Below are 18,616 nucleotides of genomic sequence, written 5' to 3'. Positions count from 1 at the left end.
CAAAAGCATATCTATACATATATCATACACACGCGCACACACAAGCCTGGGCAATAAAATATATTGCAAAAAACAATAATTTGCAGTTACTGACTTCAAATGCATTGAAATAAAGAATTAGACAGCAGGCCTCAAAGGAAACTCTCAGTACTGCATGTGTTCATTACAAATGTTTAACACAACATCTAAAAATGTTCTTAAAAGTTACACAAAGATATAATGCCATTAGGTAGTGGTCAAGTTTGTGACAAAAACTTAAGTTCAGTTGAAATGACTATTTCCTGCAATATGGGCTGAACACAGGATGGAGAGACCATGGGACTGGAGGTAAGTGTACTTCGCCCAGATGAGGTTTCTAATAAATTCAGGTATTGTTAAGACCAGAAAAGAGGATGCAATGGCAGTTCTGTAGGAATGGCATGGTGTGTCGTCAGGTGTTCACCACGCGGCTCACAGGGAGACCTCCTGCTGTTCTCTGTACTTCTTCAGAAGCTGGACTGTCTGAACATGGTTACTCCTCACCGCCTCTTGCAGGGCTGTGTTCCCCCACCTGCCCAGAGATTCAGATTTTTAAAATAAATGACATTGTGTGAACAGGCAGGCAATTCCCTTGATGCGGCAAATTTTCTAGAGAAAGATCCTATGGAGGAATGTTATTTTATGCCAAACTGGTTGAAATACAATTTTTTTAATTTTCTGAATGAGTAAATTACTGTTCAACACAAAACAAGGATTTCTAAGAACTGTCAGTACAATTTATATTTGTGGTTATTTTAAAGGCAGCACCTACTGGGCCAAAAATTCCTCAGAATGGGCACTTTGGTCACAAGTATGCAAAGTTAAATTTAAGGAAAATCTGAGTCATCAAGTACATTTTGTGTCCAAATTCATATAGAATGGCTCATACAGGACACAATCTAACACAAGGTAAGCTTGTCCTTTCTTGTGACAGCCATCAAAGTTCCTGCCCATGTAGCTTTTAAGATTCCTTTATTGTATATTGTGGTCCTCAAATAGCTGTAATCAAATATAAACACAAAAGGAAACTCCTATAGTTTTACACTTTCTCCTACAGTTTCTCATATTATAGTGATAAGAGGTAATTCAATAGAATGACCACGTTTAACCCGATACCGTTCGTACCACCTTTGAAAGAGTATGAAAACAGCAAAAAGCCGAGAGTACCTGCTTGGTTGTTTTCAGTGGCATTTTCAGTACACATATGTGAGGTGTGTAGTCTCTAACCCCATTCCTGTTTTTTGTCATCATGCAGAAACACTCCTGAATCACATGACCGGGTTCTATACCTGTCATTGGCTAAAGGATTTGCCCCTGCATTTTCAATCAGGAACTTGATGACCTCCACATGGCCCTCTGAGGCAGCAACATGTAGAGCTGATCTTCCATCATAGTCAACCGCATTTAGGTCAGCTCCAGACAGGAAATATCTGTGGATTCAGTTTACCACACTTTCAGCTTTAGGATAAATAAATCCCACAATGCATTGCTGCACACAGTCTCAGCCCAGAGAAACATGCTGTGCGTGTGCTGGGTTTGTTCCAGTCTGTTTTTTTATGGATTTATTGAGTTGTTAAAGACCAATGCATTCTCCGTAGCTCTCAATCAAAACTGTAATTACACAACCAAATGTGAGTTGCCAAGGATACAGGCACCTGCCAAGCATTATGAAATAATATCAACATGTATAAGAACATGCTGATAGGAAACGTGCCTGAGTCAGTGATCCTTCTTACCTGCGTAAGGACTGCACGTCCCCTCTGTAGGCTGCCAGTAAGATGTTCATTATCTGATAACCCTGTAGAACGGACCAGGCACAACAATAAACATGAGGACAACATATTTTACCCAGTATAATATAATATAATATAATATAATATAATATAATATAATATAATATAATATAATATAATATAATATAAATTATGAATTTCATATAACATATAGAATATATGCATCGGATATATGCATGCATGCATACATGCATTCACACATACATACATAGACACACACAGAAAATAATGTCAAATTCAGTATGTAATGTTCTTCCAAATGAGTGATGGGGAGACTCTGACCTCAGACTCAGCCTTCCACTGTCTATAGGCCACCACCTGGCGGAACGGAGTTCTCACATCAAAGCTGTGCAGCTGGAATGTCAACACCAGTTCCTTAAAAAAACACACAAAAAACAGTAACAACAAAAAGAGTTTAAATGAAAGCAATGTCCAAAGTGATGCTGTCTAACCTAAGCTCGTCTCTCCTCTCTCTCTCTCTCACGGATCCCTGCGTCTGGGTTCAGGGTGAAAGACTCTGTGTTTGTCAGCACCTCACAGAAGTGCACAGACTTCCAGGAGTTTCCAAAGGCATCAAGCTCTGGCGACCAGCACATCAGGCCCAGGACTCCAGGCACCACCATCAGCAAGCCCCCTGATTGGCTGGACATGGCTGGCACTGAGGTCTGCAAAACAAAGCACAAAGCCTTTGACACAGAATTGTTTTTAATTCTTTTTTTTTTTTTTTTGCTATCTGACAAACCAGCAGTGCAACCAAAAGAATTAATGTCAAATACTAAATTAACATCTGCATTCCTCTGACATTTATCTGGTCTGTTCTTCTGTAAAGAGGTGCAGTTTCATGCACAATAGTTCACCTTGAAATGGAATATTCTGGAGTAGTCTTTCATTCCTGCTACTTGCATCATGGACAGCATGTTCCGAGTAGATGAAGGACACAGAACCTGGTCACCTGACAATGGGCAAAGCCCCCCATTGGCTAAGGTGGCAGCCATGGCAGCCCCAGACTCACACGTCACTTCTGTGGAAGAACACTGACAAAGTTCCACCAGATATAAGATGCCACAGGGCGATTTTTAAATTATGAATGAATGTATGAATTCTTTACTGACAACACTATGTTCAGGGCACCAAAGAGCTTACCTTACCTTACCAACATACTAACAAAATAACATTCTTGTATACACAGAACACAAATAAAAGTTTCAATGATAGTTAAAGTAAAACAGAAACAATGAAGAAATGTGACTCTGTGGTTAGAGACATATTTACATATGCTACATATTTACCTGCAGCAGTAAATCCAGAGTGGTGTTGATGTCTACAGACTCAGGAAAACACTGAAAAGCATTATTATTCAAGAGCAGTAAGTTAGTTTTTGTAAAGCCCATCAGCAACTTCTTGTAAAAAGAAAAAAAAAAAAATTAGACAACTCTAAACGTTGCTCAGCATATTACCTTACAATTTCACAAGGCCTCTAAACAAATAATGAATGAATGTTCCATTGAACGTACTTTCTTTTCCTGAAGGTAGAAAGAAAGTGCATGAAGTGTGATGCTGTCTTTTCTCAGGGTCTGGTAGCTGAACACAGACACATCTTTAGACATTTTACAAACACAAAATATCTGTTATTTTAGACATTTCAGACAGTGTGAAATCTACCTTGTGCAGTTTAAGTTTGCATGTTCTTTGTTGCAAAGCTTTCTGAAAATATTCAGAACCTGCAAAAAAAAAAAAAACATAAGAAATCTCAACAGTTCCTAGCCATTACTGGAAGACAAATGATTTTCCTGTATGCCACAAGTCTAATGGACAGATTGATGGTTTTATGTGGGTAATAAGTATATGATTAGTGGTTTTTGCAGTGCCGTGAGGACATGATTGGCTATTGTGGCTGGGTTGTGAGGATGTGATTGGCTATTGTGGCTGGGTTGTGAGGATGTGATTGGTGGTATTGGCTGGGCTATGAGGCTGATTGATTTTGTCTGTTGTTTGGAATCTGACTTACAGACTCATATTTTTCATCCTCTTCTGCTCCCAGCCTGGCTGCTAACTGCCAACAGCAGAAAAAACAGATAGTTCAGTAACAGCAGTCACGTCTTTCCACATATAACAGCTGAGGAGCTGGCTGTGTCATACCTGCAGTAATGATGCAGTGATGATGGCTCCTGTCTGCGTGAGGGGACTGTGAGGAACTCCTGACAGGAAACAGGAACTCATCAGAAATGAAGTAACTCCGTACCTCATACTGCACTAAGTGAAACTTCTGTGTAAGACTACATGAAGCTGGCTATTGTAATGCCTTCAGGAAGAGCATGGCATCCTTTCTAACATCTCCTAATGCTATGAAACCAAAGGCAATGCTTTATTAAGGAAGACATAACACATACTTACATGTAAACAGCTATTTGCAAATGTGGTGTAACACATTGTCAGTGCATAGGGTGAACTCTGCACCAATGCTTGTAAATGATTTGTAAATATCTATGCTATGTTAATGTAGGCAGTAGACATGCTTTCTGTGGGACATGCACTTTATGTCAAATGTGGACATAAGCTGTGATCTCCGAAGCAAAAAATAACCACATCATTGCATTATTATTATTGATCTGGTGTTGTTACCTTGTTTGGTGAGGGTAAAAGCAGACTCGTACTTAGAGAACTCCTCCACGCCAACGTATCTGTGCACGTAATCAGCCCCAAGCTGGTCCACTGCGATGCCATAAATGAGCGGCCATGAGATCTCACCCAGAACACAGGGATCTGCACAGTCCCCCACAGAGAGTCTGGGACCACACAGCCAAACACAGCATGAGAACCAGACCACACAGTCAAACACAGAATGTGACCCAGACCACACAGCCAAACACAGCATGAGAACCAGACCACATAGCCAAACACAGCATGTGACCCAGACCACACAGCCAAACACAGTAGGTGACTCAGACCACACAGCCAAACACAGTATAACACTGCATTTACGTTCCTGGCATACAGTGTAAGACTGGAACCACACAGCCAAAGACAGCGTCATAACATTGTGCTTTTAGTTTAGTTTACTGTTTAGTTTACTTAATGGCTGTGAAAAGCCATTAAGTGTAAGTATTGGAATGGGTTAGTGCTGAAAGGGTAAATTGTGGGTTTCCTCTCTAGCTGCAAGTGGCGCACACAGCAGTACCTCTGGCCGTCGACAGTGCAGATAGATACTCCCCACTTTCCACTGTCTCCATTCACTGGGGCCTGCTCCTGCTACACCACATGGAAAACACAAAAAACATTGTTCTGTGAGTCAAAGCAGTTTAAACACCTTGCAGTGAGTCAATACATTTTAAACACTGTGTATCAAACCAGCTTAAACACTGTTCTTTCCTGAAAAAAATCCTGTCAAACAAATTAAAATGCAGCATGCAAATTAAAACACTGCCATGCTTTTCTGTCTTAAAACCAATTAAACTTCAAGCTTAATTTTGTGCCATCTGTTTGTATGGCCTTCGTTTTTATTAGGCTCATAAGTGATGCACACACTAGGGATTTAGACACACATTTGGCTGACCAATTGCAAATGAGAAGGTCGATCCAGTCTATGCAAATTACCTGATTCCTCATACATTCCACATGTCGCTCATTTATTATTCACTTTAAAAACATGATTCTCACCATCTTCTCTGTGTGAATATGAGCATGGTTTGCAGCTGAAATCTCACAGCTCTGATACACACCTTAACAGGAGCAAGTTGTTTGCTCTTCAGAAAAAGCTTCTGAGCTTCTTCAGCGAAGGTATAAAAATCCGGAATGACAAACCTCCCTTGCAGTGCTTTCAGGATGAAAGACACAACACCTGTCACACACCTGCGATCAGACCAACAGCCAGTCAAGAACATCCTTTCCCCATCACATTTACTCAAGGTCATTTTCCTGTTCAAATTAATTCTCATTAAGCATAAGGTGTACATTGATCACTAGAGGCTGAACATGTGTCAGTTTCACCATTTATGAACAGCTCCCACTCAAATAAATAACAGCCATTAACCTATTTCTTTAGGAATTCATAAGATATAGCTGATATGTTAGAATCAAAGTTATCCCTACATCTGGATAAGTTTGTTATAGTAGAAGTGTATGAATGGAAAAGGGTAATGCTACCATATCAGACAGACTTAAGGACTCAGCATCTGGGAGGCAATCCTAAACTAAACTTATGAGTTTGTTCACAGTGAAAAACATATTCAGGATCATTATCAATGATAAGGTCAACTCTCACTTTAGTTTATATCTTAGCTCCCATCTTTACTGTGGCAAAAAGAAAATACACAAAGCATTATCATGTGAAATGTTTTAAAATAGTTTTAAAGACATATTTGCATTACAGAACAGATCTACAGACCTGTGGAATGTGTTCCTGTCCACAGTTCCATCATCTTCCTGAAGTTTCTTCATCAGTAAGTAGCAGTCCTTAATCCTGGGGTCAGATTTAACTATCCCAGAACTCCATACTGCCTACAGCCGAGGGAAGTATTCGAACTTACAAATCAGGCTTTCAGGCTTAGTTTTTCAGTCAACCTGGCTGAATTGTCTCGTCACTGATTTTGCACTGACTTGTTCAATTGAACACAATTTTGTATCAAAGTCTCAACAGAACAAATGGAAATAGTCACTTTTAATTAAACTAGCAAGACAAACTCATTCCCGAGCAGAGAGACCTTTCTGCATTTCCTTTGTGAATTATTTGTTGCAAGATACCAGTTGGTATCTTTATTTGTTTTGATATATATGCTGTGATGGACTTGAAGATTTTGGCTTTCTAACATTATGATTTTGTTTTTTTCAGCTGACAGTTGGTCAGTCATATATATCTAAAACAAATAAAAAGCAAAATATTAAAAATTTAACTGTACCTCAAAAAATTGGGTCATGTTGACTCTTCCCTCTGAAGCGAAACTCTCAAAGAGAACATCAGCCGCCCTTTACACACACAGCACCAGTGATCATTAATGAAGACACACACTTTTCATATTTTTATTTAATAGCTCATAATGTGGAGAGGCATTTTATTTATTGTTCTCACTTAATTCAGTTTTAATTTATTTTCATTTTTAGAGGCAACTGAGTTTAGCCCAGCAAACCATGTATTTTAGTTGTTGGTGCTGATAATGTAATAAAGTGCAGATCCACTTCCCCCCATGGTTGTTTGGGGACTCACAGTTTGCGTTTGCCATGGCCCTGCTGCGGGTCCAGCCTGCTGATGCTGTGCCAGAAGGGGTTGGCATTGCGGATCTGCTCTCCATTTGGACCCGCACTTCTCTGACTCCCATTGCTGGCCAGTGATGGAGAACCTGCCAAGTACAAACAGGATTGCAAGCCTTTGGCTTCACAGAATAAAGGTTGTAAGGAGACAATAAATTCAGGAAAGTACTTTTGTAGTTTTCCCATACACATGTAGTACAGTGACAATTATTTAGCATCAGTGTGTATATCAATAAACCACAAGTTTAAGTTTGTGTTCTGGGAATATTTTGACAAATTTTCAAAACAAACATCGGGGCTGTCACTGATAAGTTAAAAGGATGCAGAAGGGAGTATAGTTTGCTGACAGGTTGTCACAGCTGCTGACTGATTCATTTCAAAAGTGAATGTTGACCGTCATACCCTGCTATTTCCACAGTGAGACACCCATAGATGCAACAGAAACAAAACCCTTTTTGAGGAATTTATAGCATCATTGCCCACAGAGACAAGCTAAATCAGTCAGTATGTTTCTGCTACTAGCACTGTGTGGCATTCCTAGTTTTCCTTTTGGTATGCTGAGCTCACCTGTTGATCCTGGAGTGACAAAGTTGACAGGTTTCTGTGACTGGAATGCATTTCTTGATGTGGGAGTTGGGGCGTTCGCTACTGAGGCCGTCTCCTAAGGACACCAGAACAGCAGTCGTTAAGAAAGAAAAAGTTGTTAAAGGACTTTAAATAAAAAGTTGTTAAAGGTTTCTCTGACTAACACGTTTGAACCAGAAGCAACTTCACCAGATAGATGTAGTTTTATATTAATGATGTGTCTTCTTTAAAGAACATACAGATCATTAGTATCACCACCTTGTGAAACTGTCCAGAATCACAAAGTCCACAGTGTTACTGCAGACACTTCTAATAAATAATAAAAGGGTTAATCCTGGCTGTTTTATTGGTAAGACACAAATGACAGTGAGAAGGCTGTGCTTGGCTGTGATTCGCAGTGGAGCCATGTTTTCTTTGATCTTAGAGTAATCCCAGGCTCTGTCTTTGGAAATAAACTGTAATTGTTACCTTTACAAAGAACACGCAGGTGAGCTTGTGTTGAGCATGGTGCCAGCAGCTCCAGAGTCACAGCCACTGTGTTTATTACAGCTTTTATAGGGACGGCTGCAGGCAGCGTCTGTTCGGGCACGCTGAGATCACTTCCAATAGCTACAGCAGAAAAGGGTGCTTGCTCCCCCAGACCTCCCCCATGCTGATTTCCTTTTAAGCTCAAAGGCTTCACTTTTTTTTCTTTAGACTCCACCCCCACCCCACCACCATGCCCTCAGCCCTTCTACCCTCTTTCATACAGCTCTCTCAGGTAAGTCTGTAATTCCACGGAGTGCCTTCACTCCAAAGGGGTTGGAAAGCCCTGGCCTTTCACATCCCCCAGGGGCACGGAATAAAAACACTGGCAACTCATGAGAGGGGCCTACAGTGGAGAGCATTCCCTTTTACATGGCTCTTGTTGCAGTGAGGGAGGTATTCATTTCACTGTGATCCAGCACAATGTGTGTGTAGAGGAGTATATGTGTACGCCTGTGTGTAAGTGTGTGGTTTAGTTTTGTATGAATGTGTGACTATGTGCTTGCAGCCAAGCTGGAGTATCTATATCTGCGTGCATGCATGGTTACACACGTGTGTGTGTCAGTATGTGCACGTTAGGGCGTGTGTCAGTGTGCTAATGTCTGCCCGTTAGTACGTGTGTTAGTGTGTGTGTGTGTGTGTGTGTCAGTGTGTGCACCTGGTGTACATGCATATACCTGGCTCTCAGCATGCCTCACTGGAGCAGAATCCCTCTCCATGTCCGTCAACGCTCCATTTTCTGCAACGCACAGAAGACCCCATTATGCTGAACCTCAGGGGGATGATTATAGCTCAGCAGCTGAGAGTTCTTCCTGACCACATAGTTAACTTTTCTTTCCCTGTCTTTCTTGTTTCTTGCCTCGTTGTTGTCTTGTCTTTTTTTACGTACTCAAAAACTCAGTTGGGAAAATCCCACAAAATGCCACTCCCTGAACATAGGAATAAAGCGTCAGTAGAAACCACTGTTTTCCTCCAGCTCTGAGACCTTACATGGTTTTATTTTTATTTTTAACCTTCACTCACCAAAACTTAGCAATGTAGAGTTTGGAAGTACTCATTAAGTCTAAGTTCAAACAGCCAAAGCAACTGAGTTTCTCCCCTGCACAGTACAGACTACTGTTTTCCATTTCTGCTGCTACAGGGGTTATGAAAGCCAAACCAGCAATCCACTCAGCAGAAATACACTCAGGCTAATAAGCCTGTTAAATTTGTGATCAAATGTGCTGGATCATTAAAACCTTTCAGAAAAAAGGCATAATTAATTAATTCCAGATACAATAAAAGAATAAGTAAATATTTGGCCAATGCTAAACTAACCCCTCAAACTGCAATGTGTTGGAGACAGAGAATATTTGGATGAAGTCTGGATTTGTTTTGCTGACTTGTTACTGCACAGACCTCTCCAGTATATGTTTGGCAGTTTAATTTCATTTTCAAGGTGGCCATTTTATATTGGAACATTCCAGACAAAAGAATGCAGACAGTATTTCCTCTGAAGCTGTGTGGGGTGAGAGGGGGGTCGGTAGGGGAGGAACTCTCCAGGATATGTTTGAGTCACCTAGACGTAGCTCAGGTGGTGCGCATGAGAAAACGATGAAAGAGTCAGGAGCATTATAACAGTGTGTATTTCCACACACAGCCAAAGTGTGCATTTCTGCTGATCCTGTGCATAAAGAACAGAAGCCACATGGAACTGCCTGGGGCTGATTTTGGACCTGACCACACTCACATCCGCTTTAAAGTCTCCCAGCCTGGGAGCACAAACCAAACGTTTAATTATCCCGCCTGATGGAGAATCACAGAGACCGCTCTGCCCTTCCTAATATAGCCTGTTTGAGCTACACCCCAGAGCCCTGACCCTGATCCATCCAAAAATCACCCAGTAAAAGCAGTATGCTTTATATCAGTGGTTCCTAAACTTTGATTCCGTGACTCTTGATCCATTTAATAAGCGAAAACATCTGGGACGCAACGCTAATTAAACTAGCATTTATACTAGCAAATTTGGAATTAATTCTACCATTAGTTTATTCTGTAACTAGTGCAGTGCAGTGCAGTGCTTGATTTGACAGATGTGAACCTCAATGAAAAGTGTATTATTGACAGCATATAATTTTTTCAGTAATCCCTCCCACAGCCCTCCAGTGTGTCCCGACTCACAGCGTGGGAAATTGCAGTTAAGGCTATGGGTTCCACACACAGATATTACTGACGCACCTATAATGTCATCCTCCTTATTGGGCTCCAGCAGTTTGTTGCCATCCAAGCCTCCATACCGTTTCCTCCATTTGCGTCGAAGGGAGGGAGTTCTCTGGAAGCTAACAGGAGAGGAACCTTAGCAACAGCTACATTTATGGCTCACGGTATCTTAAAGCAGCGCTTCCCCAACTGGAGATGATGTTTTTAATTGATTATGTTGTATATTTAATATTCTGTGTGTGTCTATACATGTGTAACAAAACCCCATCAAACATTACAAATTAGCTTGTGCTAGAAATGTTGTGATGACAGACTATTTGTTAAATACTCTTTGTAAATGTATCAGTCCCTATTTAAATAAGTATGAAATAAATAAACTATCACTTAATATATTTTCTGGGACCCACCCTTATTAAAATACCATATTCATCTGAAACAATCATGTTAAAATATGGAATATGCCAAATGATTTAACACATGTACATGCAATTCTGTTGACACGAGAACACTCCATCTCATGTGGTGGATTCAACAGGTACAGATTGATTTTGAATGGAGTGAATGCAAATAAAAGTGCATTATATGTATAGCAATTAAGTGTACAAAAGGTATTTATTCCATATGTAGCTTGCAACCCATCTCAACCATTCCAATTGTTCTAGTCAGTCCCAACCCATTGTTATAAAGAACACCACTTCGCAGGATTCCTCTGTGTCCACAGAAACAAGTCTCATCTCGCGCATTATCTCTGTGTGTCTGTGCGTGTGGATATATTTATGGCTGTCAGCAACAATTATGGTATGACTATCATTAGTGCGACTGCAACCCATCACACCTGGACACCAGGCACTGATAGTGTTGCTTTAACCTCTGCATATATACTAAAGCCCATGATTTAATCATTTAAAGTCTTGGAACAAACATATACTGTAACAAAGTACCTGGAGTACAAAACCCTTTTGTTAAACCACCATAGACATTTCTTCTTGCAGGCAACAGCAAAACACAGAAAGGAACAAAGGTTCCTGCTAACACTGATACTGCACTTTATCATGTTACAGTATAAGGAGTTGCATTAATCTTACCAGAGGTAAGGATTCTCTTCACCGTAGACATGGCTTGGGTCCTTTTCCATTGAGAGAGCTCTGATTTGCACTCTTGCTGTTGGGCGTTAGGTCTGATTTGGTGATCACAGGCTCTACACTTTCTTCTTTTCCCTTCTCTTGTACTCTTTATCTGGCAGTTTCCAAAACTAGTGAAAAGGCAAGGATGCCTATCATATCCTGCATGTACGTATGCAGATGAACTGAAGCCTTGGAATTTGCCTTGTGAAAACTCCAGGGTAAACGAGAATGTGTTAGGTTCTGCCTGCAGCTTGCTGTGCGGAGTGATGGGGGGGCTGCTGAGGGTGGAGCCTGAGAATTTGGGGGTGGGATGCCTTTATGACACATCAGGGAATGCTGTGCCACTCAATCACCAAAGCTGTGATCTTCTGTGCAAGGTATCCTTTATCCTTTGTATCGGGGTTTTAGCATTTCTAAACAAAGAGAAAGATAAAGGTGGGGATGAGAGGAAATGACAAAAATGGAGAAAGAAAGAAGTGTTTTGCAACACAATTGTTCTGAAAATAAAGCATTTTTAATTAAAATTTAAATGTTTACTACACATGATACTCTGCACAGTAAATAAAACAAAAGCAGACAATTTGAGTCCAATGATGAGAAAGACCTGTATGATGTGCTGTTGCATTAGCTTCAACAAGGAATAAAATATTACACAAAGCTGTGACAACTACACGCATGTCCAGACACATTTCCACAACACTGTTACAATGTTGCATTAACACCAAGGAAACCATAGCCTTGCTGCTCCAAATGTTCGCTGGCCCTGAGCATCAGCCCCAAAGTTTTTAAGGGTCTCCTGTTATATAAATTTTGTATCTCACCCAGGGGATTTTGACTTAGCCATGGCAAATATAACACACACACATACTGGCAATATAACGATTTAAAATGCAAAAAATGTAGCATTCCCGGGTTGATCATGGAAACTATATACTACGTTTTTATTTGTTCGGTCTTTTGGAAATTTTGCAAGAGGGACGAGTTTCTTTCACTGTGTACAGACAGAATAGACAAACTCAAAGCTCCCCAGCCGGCATTTCAACGTTTATTCACGGGTGAATCAAGGTTGGATTCACGTGGATCAAGGTTGAATCAACGTTGATATCGCGACGTTGTTTCAACGTGTTAATTAAAGAACATAACTTTATATATAATTATAGTCAATTATAATATATAATTATATACATTATTATGATATATAATAATAATTTTAAAGGCAGAACGTTATGTTGAAGACATTATGTTTATTCAACGTACAGATCTTGTTAAAATTTCAACGTTGCTTTATAAGTATTTTGTTAACATTTTTACAACTATTTAGCATTAAACGTTGTTTCAACGTTGAAACAACAACTGACATTATTTTTAAGGTCGGTCACGTGCCGGCTGGATCTGGCCACAAATGCTTCATGACCTTTTTGCAGTCTATGTTCATGACAAGCGAATCTTAGAAGTTGAAATCTTCGCTGTCTCGTTCTACGCATGCGTGCATGAGCGACAAGGAACTGGATGCAATTTGCGAATAAACGTGTACACTACGTTTGTTTAAAGATGCTGTTTTTTGCCAATGAATGCACTAATGCTTAACATCCACTGTTTTTCATTAAATGGGTTATTCCGACAGTTACACATACGGGAAGGCCTTCATCCCCAGTCTCTCCTGACGTTCAGCCGGAGTGTGCACCCCTGGTCAAAGCTGGAGGGAGTTTCCATCTCTGCCGCGGAACTTTCCATAAGAAGAAACCATTCTGGGAGGTACACTATGCCAAAAAAAGACAAACCGGTATGGAGACATTTACTGGCGCATTTTGTAGTTCTGTTTTTTTTTTTTATTAAACCTTGCTGTCGGTTTCCAGCACCCTGTAACCAGTAGGCAACTAACTGAGCTGCCAGTGCTAGCTAATGTTAACTAGCTTGCTGCACAAATACGCTGCAGTGAATGGTCATTGGTTGTGATCTAGCATGAACATAGCTACATTTAACCAAATATGACTACGCTATTAGTTCTTTCTTTTAATATTTAAGGGTAAGAATACACAGAAGCAAGTGGAGCCGGCTCCGGGGCCAGTTACACGAGATAAAAGTGGGCTGATCTGCATCGCAATACACGCCAAACCGGGATCCAAACAGAATTCTATAACAGGTGAGCGTCACTATATTCCACGGAGAACTCCATTAGCAAAAACGTCTAAGTTACAAATGCCAATTAGTTGTAATCAAATCAAGACAAAATACAAATATAGTAATAAAGGCTAATTGTACCCTGTTGAATTTTTACAAGTGAACAAATCTCAGTATTGGGGTCGACGTAAGCTCAAAAATATAAAGTTTCTTAAATTTGGAAATTTATGCGCTCTCGGTATTCTTCAGATGTATCTCCACAGGCGGTAGGTGTCGCTATAGCTGCGCCGCCATCTGAAGGGGAGGCCAACGCCGAACTTGTATGGTATTTATCTAAAGTGCTGGAGCTGAAGAAGAGCGAGATCACTTTGGACCGGGTATGTAAGCAGACTCTTTGGTCAGTTGGATGCTTTCTCGTGCTGCAGTACAAAACAAAACCAAATGCTTACTCGTTGTCAGCCATTGGAGACATGTCATGTGTGAGCACTGTGTTTACTGGCCTGTAAAACGGTATGGTACCAACTCAGATATCTAGTATCAAAAATTCGGCTTATGTACTTGTTTTACTCTTATGTGGCTGGTTTCAGAAGGCTGAACTTCTCAATGGAATCTAATCTGTTTTCCTGCTCCCATTTCATTTTTACTCAGGGTTGCAGATCAAGAGAGAAACTGATCAAGGTATCTGGGTCGATAAGTCCAGAAGAAGTTCTTGAAAGGCTAAAAAGAGCCGCGGCTGAGTGAGTCGATAAAGGGGGGAAATCCCGGGGGAATTTTCAGTACTGCTTTTCTGACGAGGAAGCGCCTGAGCTCCACTGCACCATGGACGCTACAACACGGCGCCAGAGTGTTGCAGATGGTATAGCCACCATTCAGAGTTTGGGTACGGCTTGCGCCAAAGTGGTCATTGCTCCGTCACCGTGGATGTGTTGATTTCAGTATATTTTGTTTTCTGGTATATATGTATTTTTAATATACCTATAATGGTCAATGTCTTGACTGTGTATTCATGTTAACAGCTAAAGCCAATGTTTAATAATGAGTCACCTGGGAGCTCCCAAGTTCTGCATTCATGGTTGTGGTGCACACTAGAATTGTGCAGAACGCTGGATAGTGATTTATTCGTGGTAGTGTACCAGCTCTACAGTCTACCTGAGTGTGTCAGGACACACCCTCCCCCCTACAAATATTTACTGTTGTGTTTATGATAAAGACTGTTACAGATGGTAAGTTGTAGCTGAATAATTATATTGGCAGGAGAGAGTTTTAAAAGCAGTGTTCTGCTAGGAAGTTGACTTGATTAAGATTTGTTCTTGAGAGAGGACAAAGTTACTGTACAGTGCACCAACCCATCATCCACAATCAGTGAGCAACAGAGTACTGGTCTTTACAATTTAAAACTCCTATATTTGTCCCCACATTTATGGACTGTCCCCACATTCATGGTGCAACCAGGTTTTTCATTATGTAGGATTTAAGCTATTTTGGATATCTTAAAAGATCATGCGCTTTAATACTGGCTGTAACTTGTGGCTTTTACATTGTTGTGTTCCTCAGACTGAATGTGTTCTGGAAAATATGGGAAATAAAGTTTGTATTCCTTATGAAATATTCCTAAAATTGAGATTGTTTATCTTAAAGTGTGTGGACTGGGCTCTCTGATAACTTCTCAGTATTCGGGTCTATGGCTCCCATTTTAAGGAAAAAATAGTATATCCTATAGTTTTGTGAATTTAAAAATGTGTACTCATGCACTGAACATATTATTAATCATTATAAATTGCAAAGAAAACTGCACTTATATTTTCAGATAATTTTGAAATGAGAAAATATTTTTGCTTTGTGATTACACTTTTGACCCTATTCTTAATTAGCACTCAGGTTCACAAAAGTGCAGATTATTTTATTGAGAACTTACTGTAATTATGGTGCTGCAGAGAAATAAAGCTGCATATACAAGCCAAAATTTGGCCTGCAAGGAGGAGGTAGTTCATGCTGCTTATGGTCAGGGGATTTCTATGTTGGTGAATGCACAGATAAAAGAACATAAAAACTCCCAATGCAATTATCTTGGAGAGGAAATTAATACATTTGACAGTGCTGTAGTGTACTCAAATAGGCATGTATTATAGCACCAGATATGACCATCAAATAAATAAAACTATTTTAACGCATTAATATTGAACACAAGTTGTTTCAGTTGTTTCATTAGTTCTTGTGAATTTGAAAAATGTTACTTTATGTGCAGAAGTAGAAAAAAACTATTTTCTTAAGTGCTGGAGTTATATCCATAAGGTATACCTGACCTTATGAAGACCTGAGGGTTGAAACGTTGTGTTGTAGTTAATAAATGGGAGCATTGAAGAGTAGTGTTTGGTGGTTTCTTTCTTTTTACGGTCTTTATGTGCATATCTGTCCTTGATTGGTTAAGTCTGAACTTCATGCGTTTCCATAATGTTGCAGTAGGGGACACCAGAGAGATACTGACTGCTGGATTGGGTATATGTACTGATCTGAAACTGTTCTGTCTCTATAATGGTGTCAGTGTATACATGGGAGTGGCATGAAGTAGTAGTTCTCCAATCTGTGGCCAATGGAGTAGTCCCATTATACTCTTATCTTAATTCTGTCTTTCCTGAACAACAAATCCTCAGTAAGCATGAAGGTGTGTGATTTGAAGCACAAACGTGCCCTGATGTGTACGTGTCCATGGGGTAATTCGTTTTTATGAAAGATCATAATGCAGTCATTTGTAATGATATTTTCATAAACGTGACTTATTAATCAAAGGCTCTCTCAGACACATTCCAGCCCAAGCTTTGAAAGCAACCCAGTTCAACACAAATTCCTGTTTTCTGCTGAGAGACTCCAAAGCACGTAAAGGGAACAGAGAGCAGAGATAATGCTGCCCATTTTATCTCAATGTGCAATTTGCGCAAATGACATGTCTGCTTGACTTTTTGGCCCCAATCAGTTTATGTCCCAGAAGATTACACATGCACTCCGAGAAAATGTGAAAGAACATTAGAAGGTGAGGCCAGTGAACACACACACCAGGTGCAGTAATTGTTTCTGTCTAGCAAGTACAGTAGCCTGACTCACCACTCTTCATTTAAAATCTCCCCAGTGGGTGACAAATTCAGATTATGTGTGCATAAAGCTGCAAATGGTGCAAGGAGGAGTAGAGACCCAGAGAATAGATTAGCATAACGGTTTTCTGCTGTAATGCAGAGCAAGGTTTGGAAACCTGGCTGAGATGGACCCTGGCAGGAGGGTGGGATGAGGAGGGGCCCACTACCTCCCAATCACAAAGAGTCAGGACTATTGTTGAGTTCACAGAGGAGAGGGTAACATTAACACACCCAACACTAAAACTAGCTTCTGGCTCCTCCAAATGAAGCATTCTGCCCTTGTTCGCAAGTCTGTGTAGTAATGTGTTTTCTACACAAGGAATATATGGGAAGCGATTGCAAGGGGACTAAAACCTGATTTGGGTTACCATTACTTTCAGAATTGTGCGTTTAAAAGATGAAAGGATATAAAGAGCTTTGATCTTTTACAGACCAGGGTGGACCAATGAGTTCTGGGTAATAAGAGTGCCTTACAGGTGCTGTAGTATAATGTAAAGATCTAGATCAGAGGTAACCAACCCTGTTCCCTTTCTGTAAGTTTTCATTTCAGCCCTAATTTTGCACACCTGACTCTACTAATTAGCAGTTCAACAAAGATCTCTAGCTGTTTAATGAAGTGTGGGTTAGAATGAAAACCTACAGGATGGTAGATCTCCAGGAACAGGGTTGGTTACCAGGTTCAGTTTCATAGGAATTTGCCACTGCTTCTAGTGGCAAAGCAAAATTCTCAACAGCTCTTTGTATTCAGTTCAAAAAACAAAGCAAGGTAAAAATATTTTCTCAAGAGCTAATTACTTCCTGTAGTTCCTGGCCAGGTGATAACTTTCAATACATGTCCCACCAGCGAGCAGCCATACCACCTGCTGCATTTAATCAGACGTGGTCAGATTTAGTCTAATCTACTTGGATGAGAGATCTGTGAAAACTAAGTTGGTATTGGAAGAGGTCGGCCAGGTGGGCCAGGAAGGGCACTCTGAAACAAACAGAAAACCAATGCCACAGCAAGGTGAAACAGAAGTTGCCGTCCTTCGTAAGGAACATTAAGCTGCAGTCCTGGCTCACTGTTAATTAAAGATCCCATGGCACTTTTTTTAGTAGGGATGTAGACCCTGATTTCCAGGTCAAATTCCAATGAACCTGTCTGTCTAGTACTGGCTACCTTATCCCCTAAATCTGACTGGCTATGGAATACCTTGCATTCCTTACCCACTGATTCTCCAGGTCTTCACTGCGCTATATAAACTGTATATATTCAGTTCTCAGTTGGCCTACCTGGTTAAATGAAGGTAAAATTCAAAAACCTATGCAAAAAATCACCACCTGCAGGCCCCTTGTTTTCCACTGCATCAAACTTTTATAGGTACATTGTGCACAGCATGAGGAGAAAGTATTCTGACTGGACGATGAAAGTTACCCAACATACACTGCAGTTAAATCACTGTAGGTGCTGCACCACCTTTAACACATGATCACAAACCAGGAGAAAATTATACACAAGACACGGCTTGTGGCTGCAAGGTGAATATGTACTTAATCCAAAACTCCAGTTCTCTCTCCTCCCACACACACTCAATTTTCCTCTGTGAAGCAAACTATAGCAATCACAGCCTGCTGATATCCAGTTGTTGACAGCACTCAAATTCATGACCAAAAGCTAGCTTAATTTCTTTTAATCTCTGGCAAATATATCAGAACAAACAATAAATCAAAGCATTTTATTTATGAAAAGTAGGCTATTTTAACCCAGAGCTACAGGGCTCATTAATGGAATTCAAATCTGCCTCCAATCCTCATTGCAGTGAATGAAATCTTTAAAATTTCAGCAGCAAAGCACAGTGGTGACGTGGCACAAAATCCAAGCAGCAGTCCATCTTTCTGC

General features: G+C 40.4%; 2 protein-coding genes across 5 annotated transcripts; one reads left to right on the top strand and one right to left on the bottom strand.

Moving 5' to 3' along the window:
* Window positions 1-45: 45 nt before the first annotated feature.
* On the bottom strand, window positions 46-13,262 carry glsl (glutaminase like). 4 transcript variants are annotated; one of them, XM_064312817.1, is made up of 22 exons: window positions 13,123-13,262; window positions 11,450-11,901; window positions 10,383-10,483; window positions 8,843-8,904; window positions 7,623-7,716; window positions 7,012-7,177; window positions 6,707-6,773; window positions 6,196-6,308; window positions 5,531-5,660; window positions 4,990-5,060; window positions 4,434-4,597; window positions 3,951-4,009; window positions 3,820-3,864; window positions 3,474-3,532; window positions 3,326-3,392; window positions 3,101-3,151; window positions 2,669-2,845; window positions 2,345-2,476; window positions 2,094-2,186; window positions 1,755-1,816; window positions 1,308-1,448; window positions 46-550 (listed from the first exon to the last, which is right to left on the bottom strand). In XM_064312817.1, the coding sequence occupies exons 2-22, from the start codon at window positions 11,497-11,499 to the stop codon at window positions 451-453; spliced, it is 2,004 nt and encodes a 667-aa protein (XP_064168887.1). In that variant the 5' UTR covers window positions 11,500-11,901; window positions 13,123-13,262; the 3' UTR covers window positions 46-450. The 4 variants fall into 4 exon arrangements, with proteins under 4 accessions (XP_064168887.1, XP_064168888.1, XP_064168889.1 ...); XM_064312818.1 differs by having other exon boundaries at window positions 4,990-5,057; XM_064312819.1 differs by having other exon boundaries at window positions 7,012-7,144.
* Window positions 12,928-15,215, top strand: c16h15orf40 (chromosome 16 C15orf40 homolog). Its single transcript, XM_064312825.1, has 4 exons — window positions 12,928-13,271; window positions 13,514-13,631; window positions 13,859-13,986; window positions 14,258-15,215. The coding sequence occupies exons 1-4, from the start codon at window positions 13,056-13,058 to the stop codon at window positions 14,348-14,350; spliced, it is 555 nt and encodes a 184-aa protein (XP_064168895.1). The 5' UTR covers window positions 12,928-13,055; the 3' UTR covers window positions 14,351-15,215.
* The last annotated feature ends 3,401 nt before the right edge of the window (window positions 15,216-18,616 follow it).

Source organism: Anguilla rostrata, chromosome 16 (assembly GCF_018555375.3).
Source record: "Anguilla rostrata isolate EN2019 chromosome 16, ASM1855537v3, whole genome shotgun sequence".
In the NCBI taxonomy this organism is placed as follows: domain Eukaryota; kingdom Metazoa; phylum Chordata; class Actinopteri; order Anguilliformes; family Anguillidae; genus Anguilla; species Anguilla rostrata.
The sequence above is the reverse complement of the archived record's forward strand: the minus strand, read 5'-3'. Positions and strand labels throughout refer to the sequence as shown.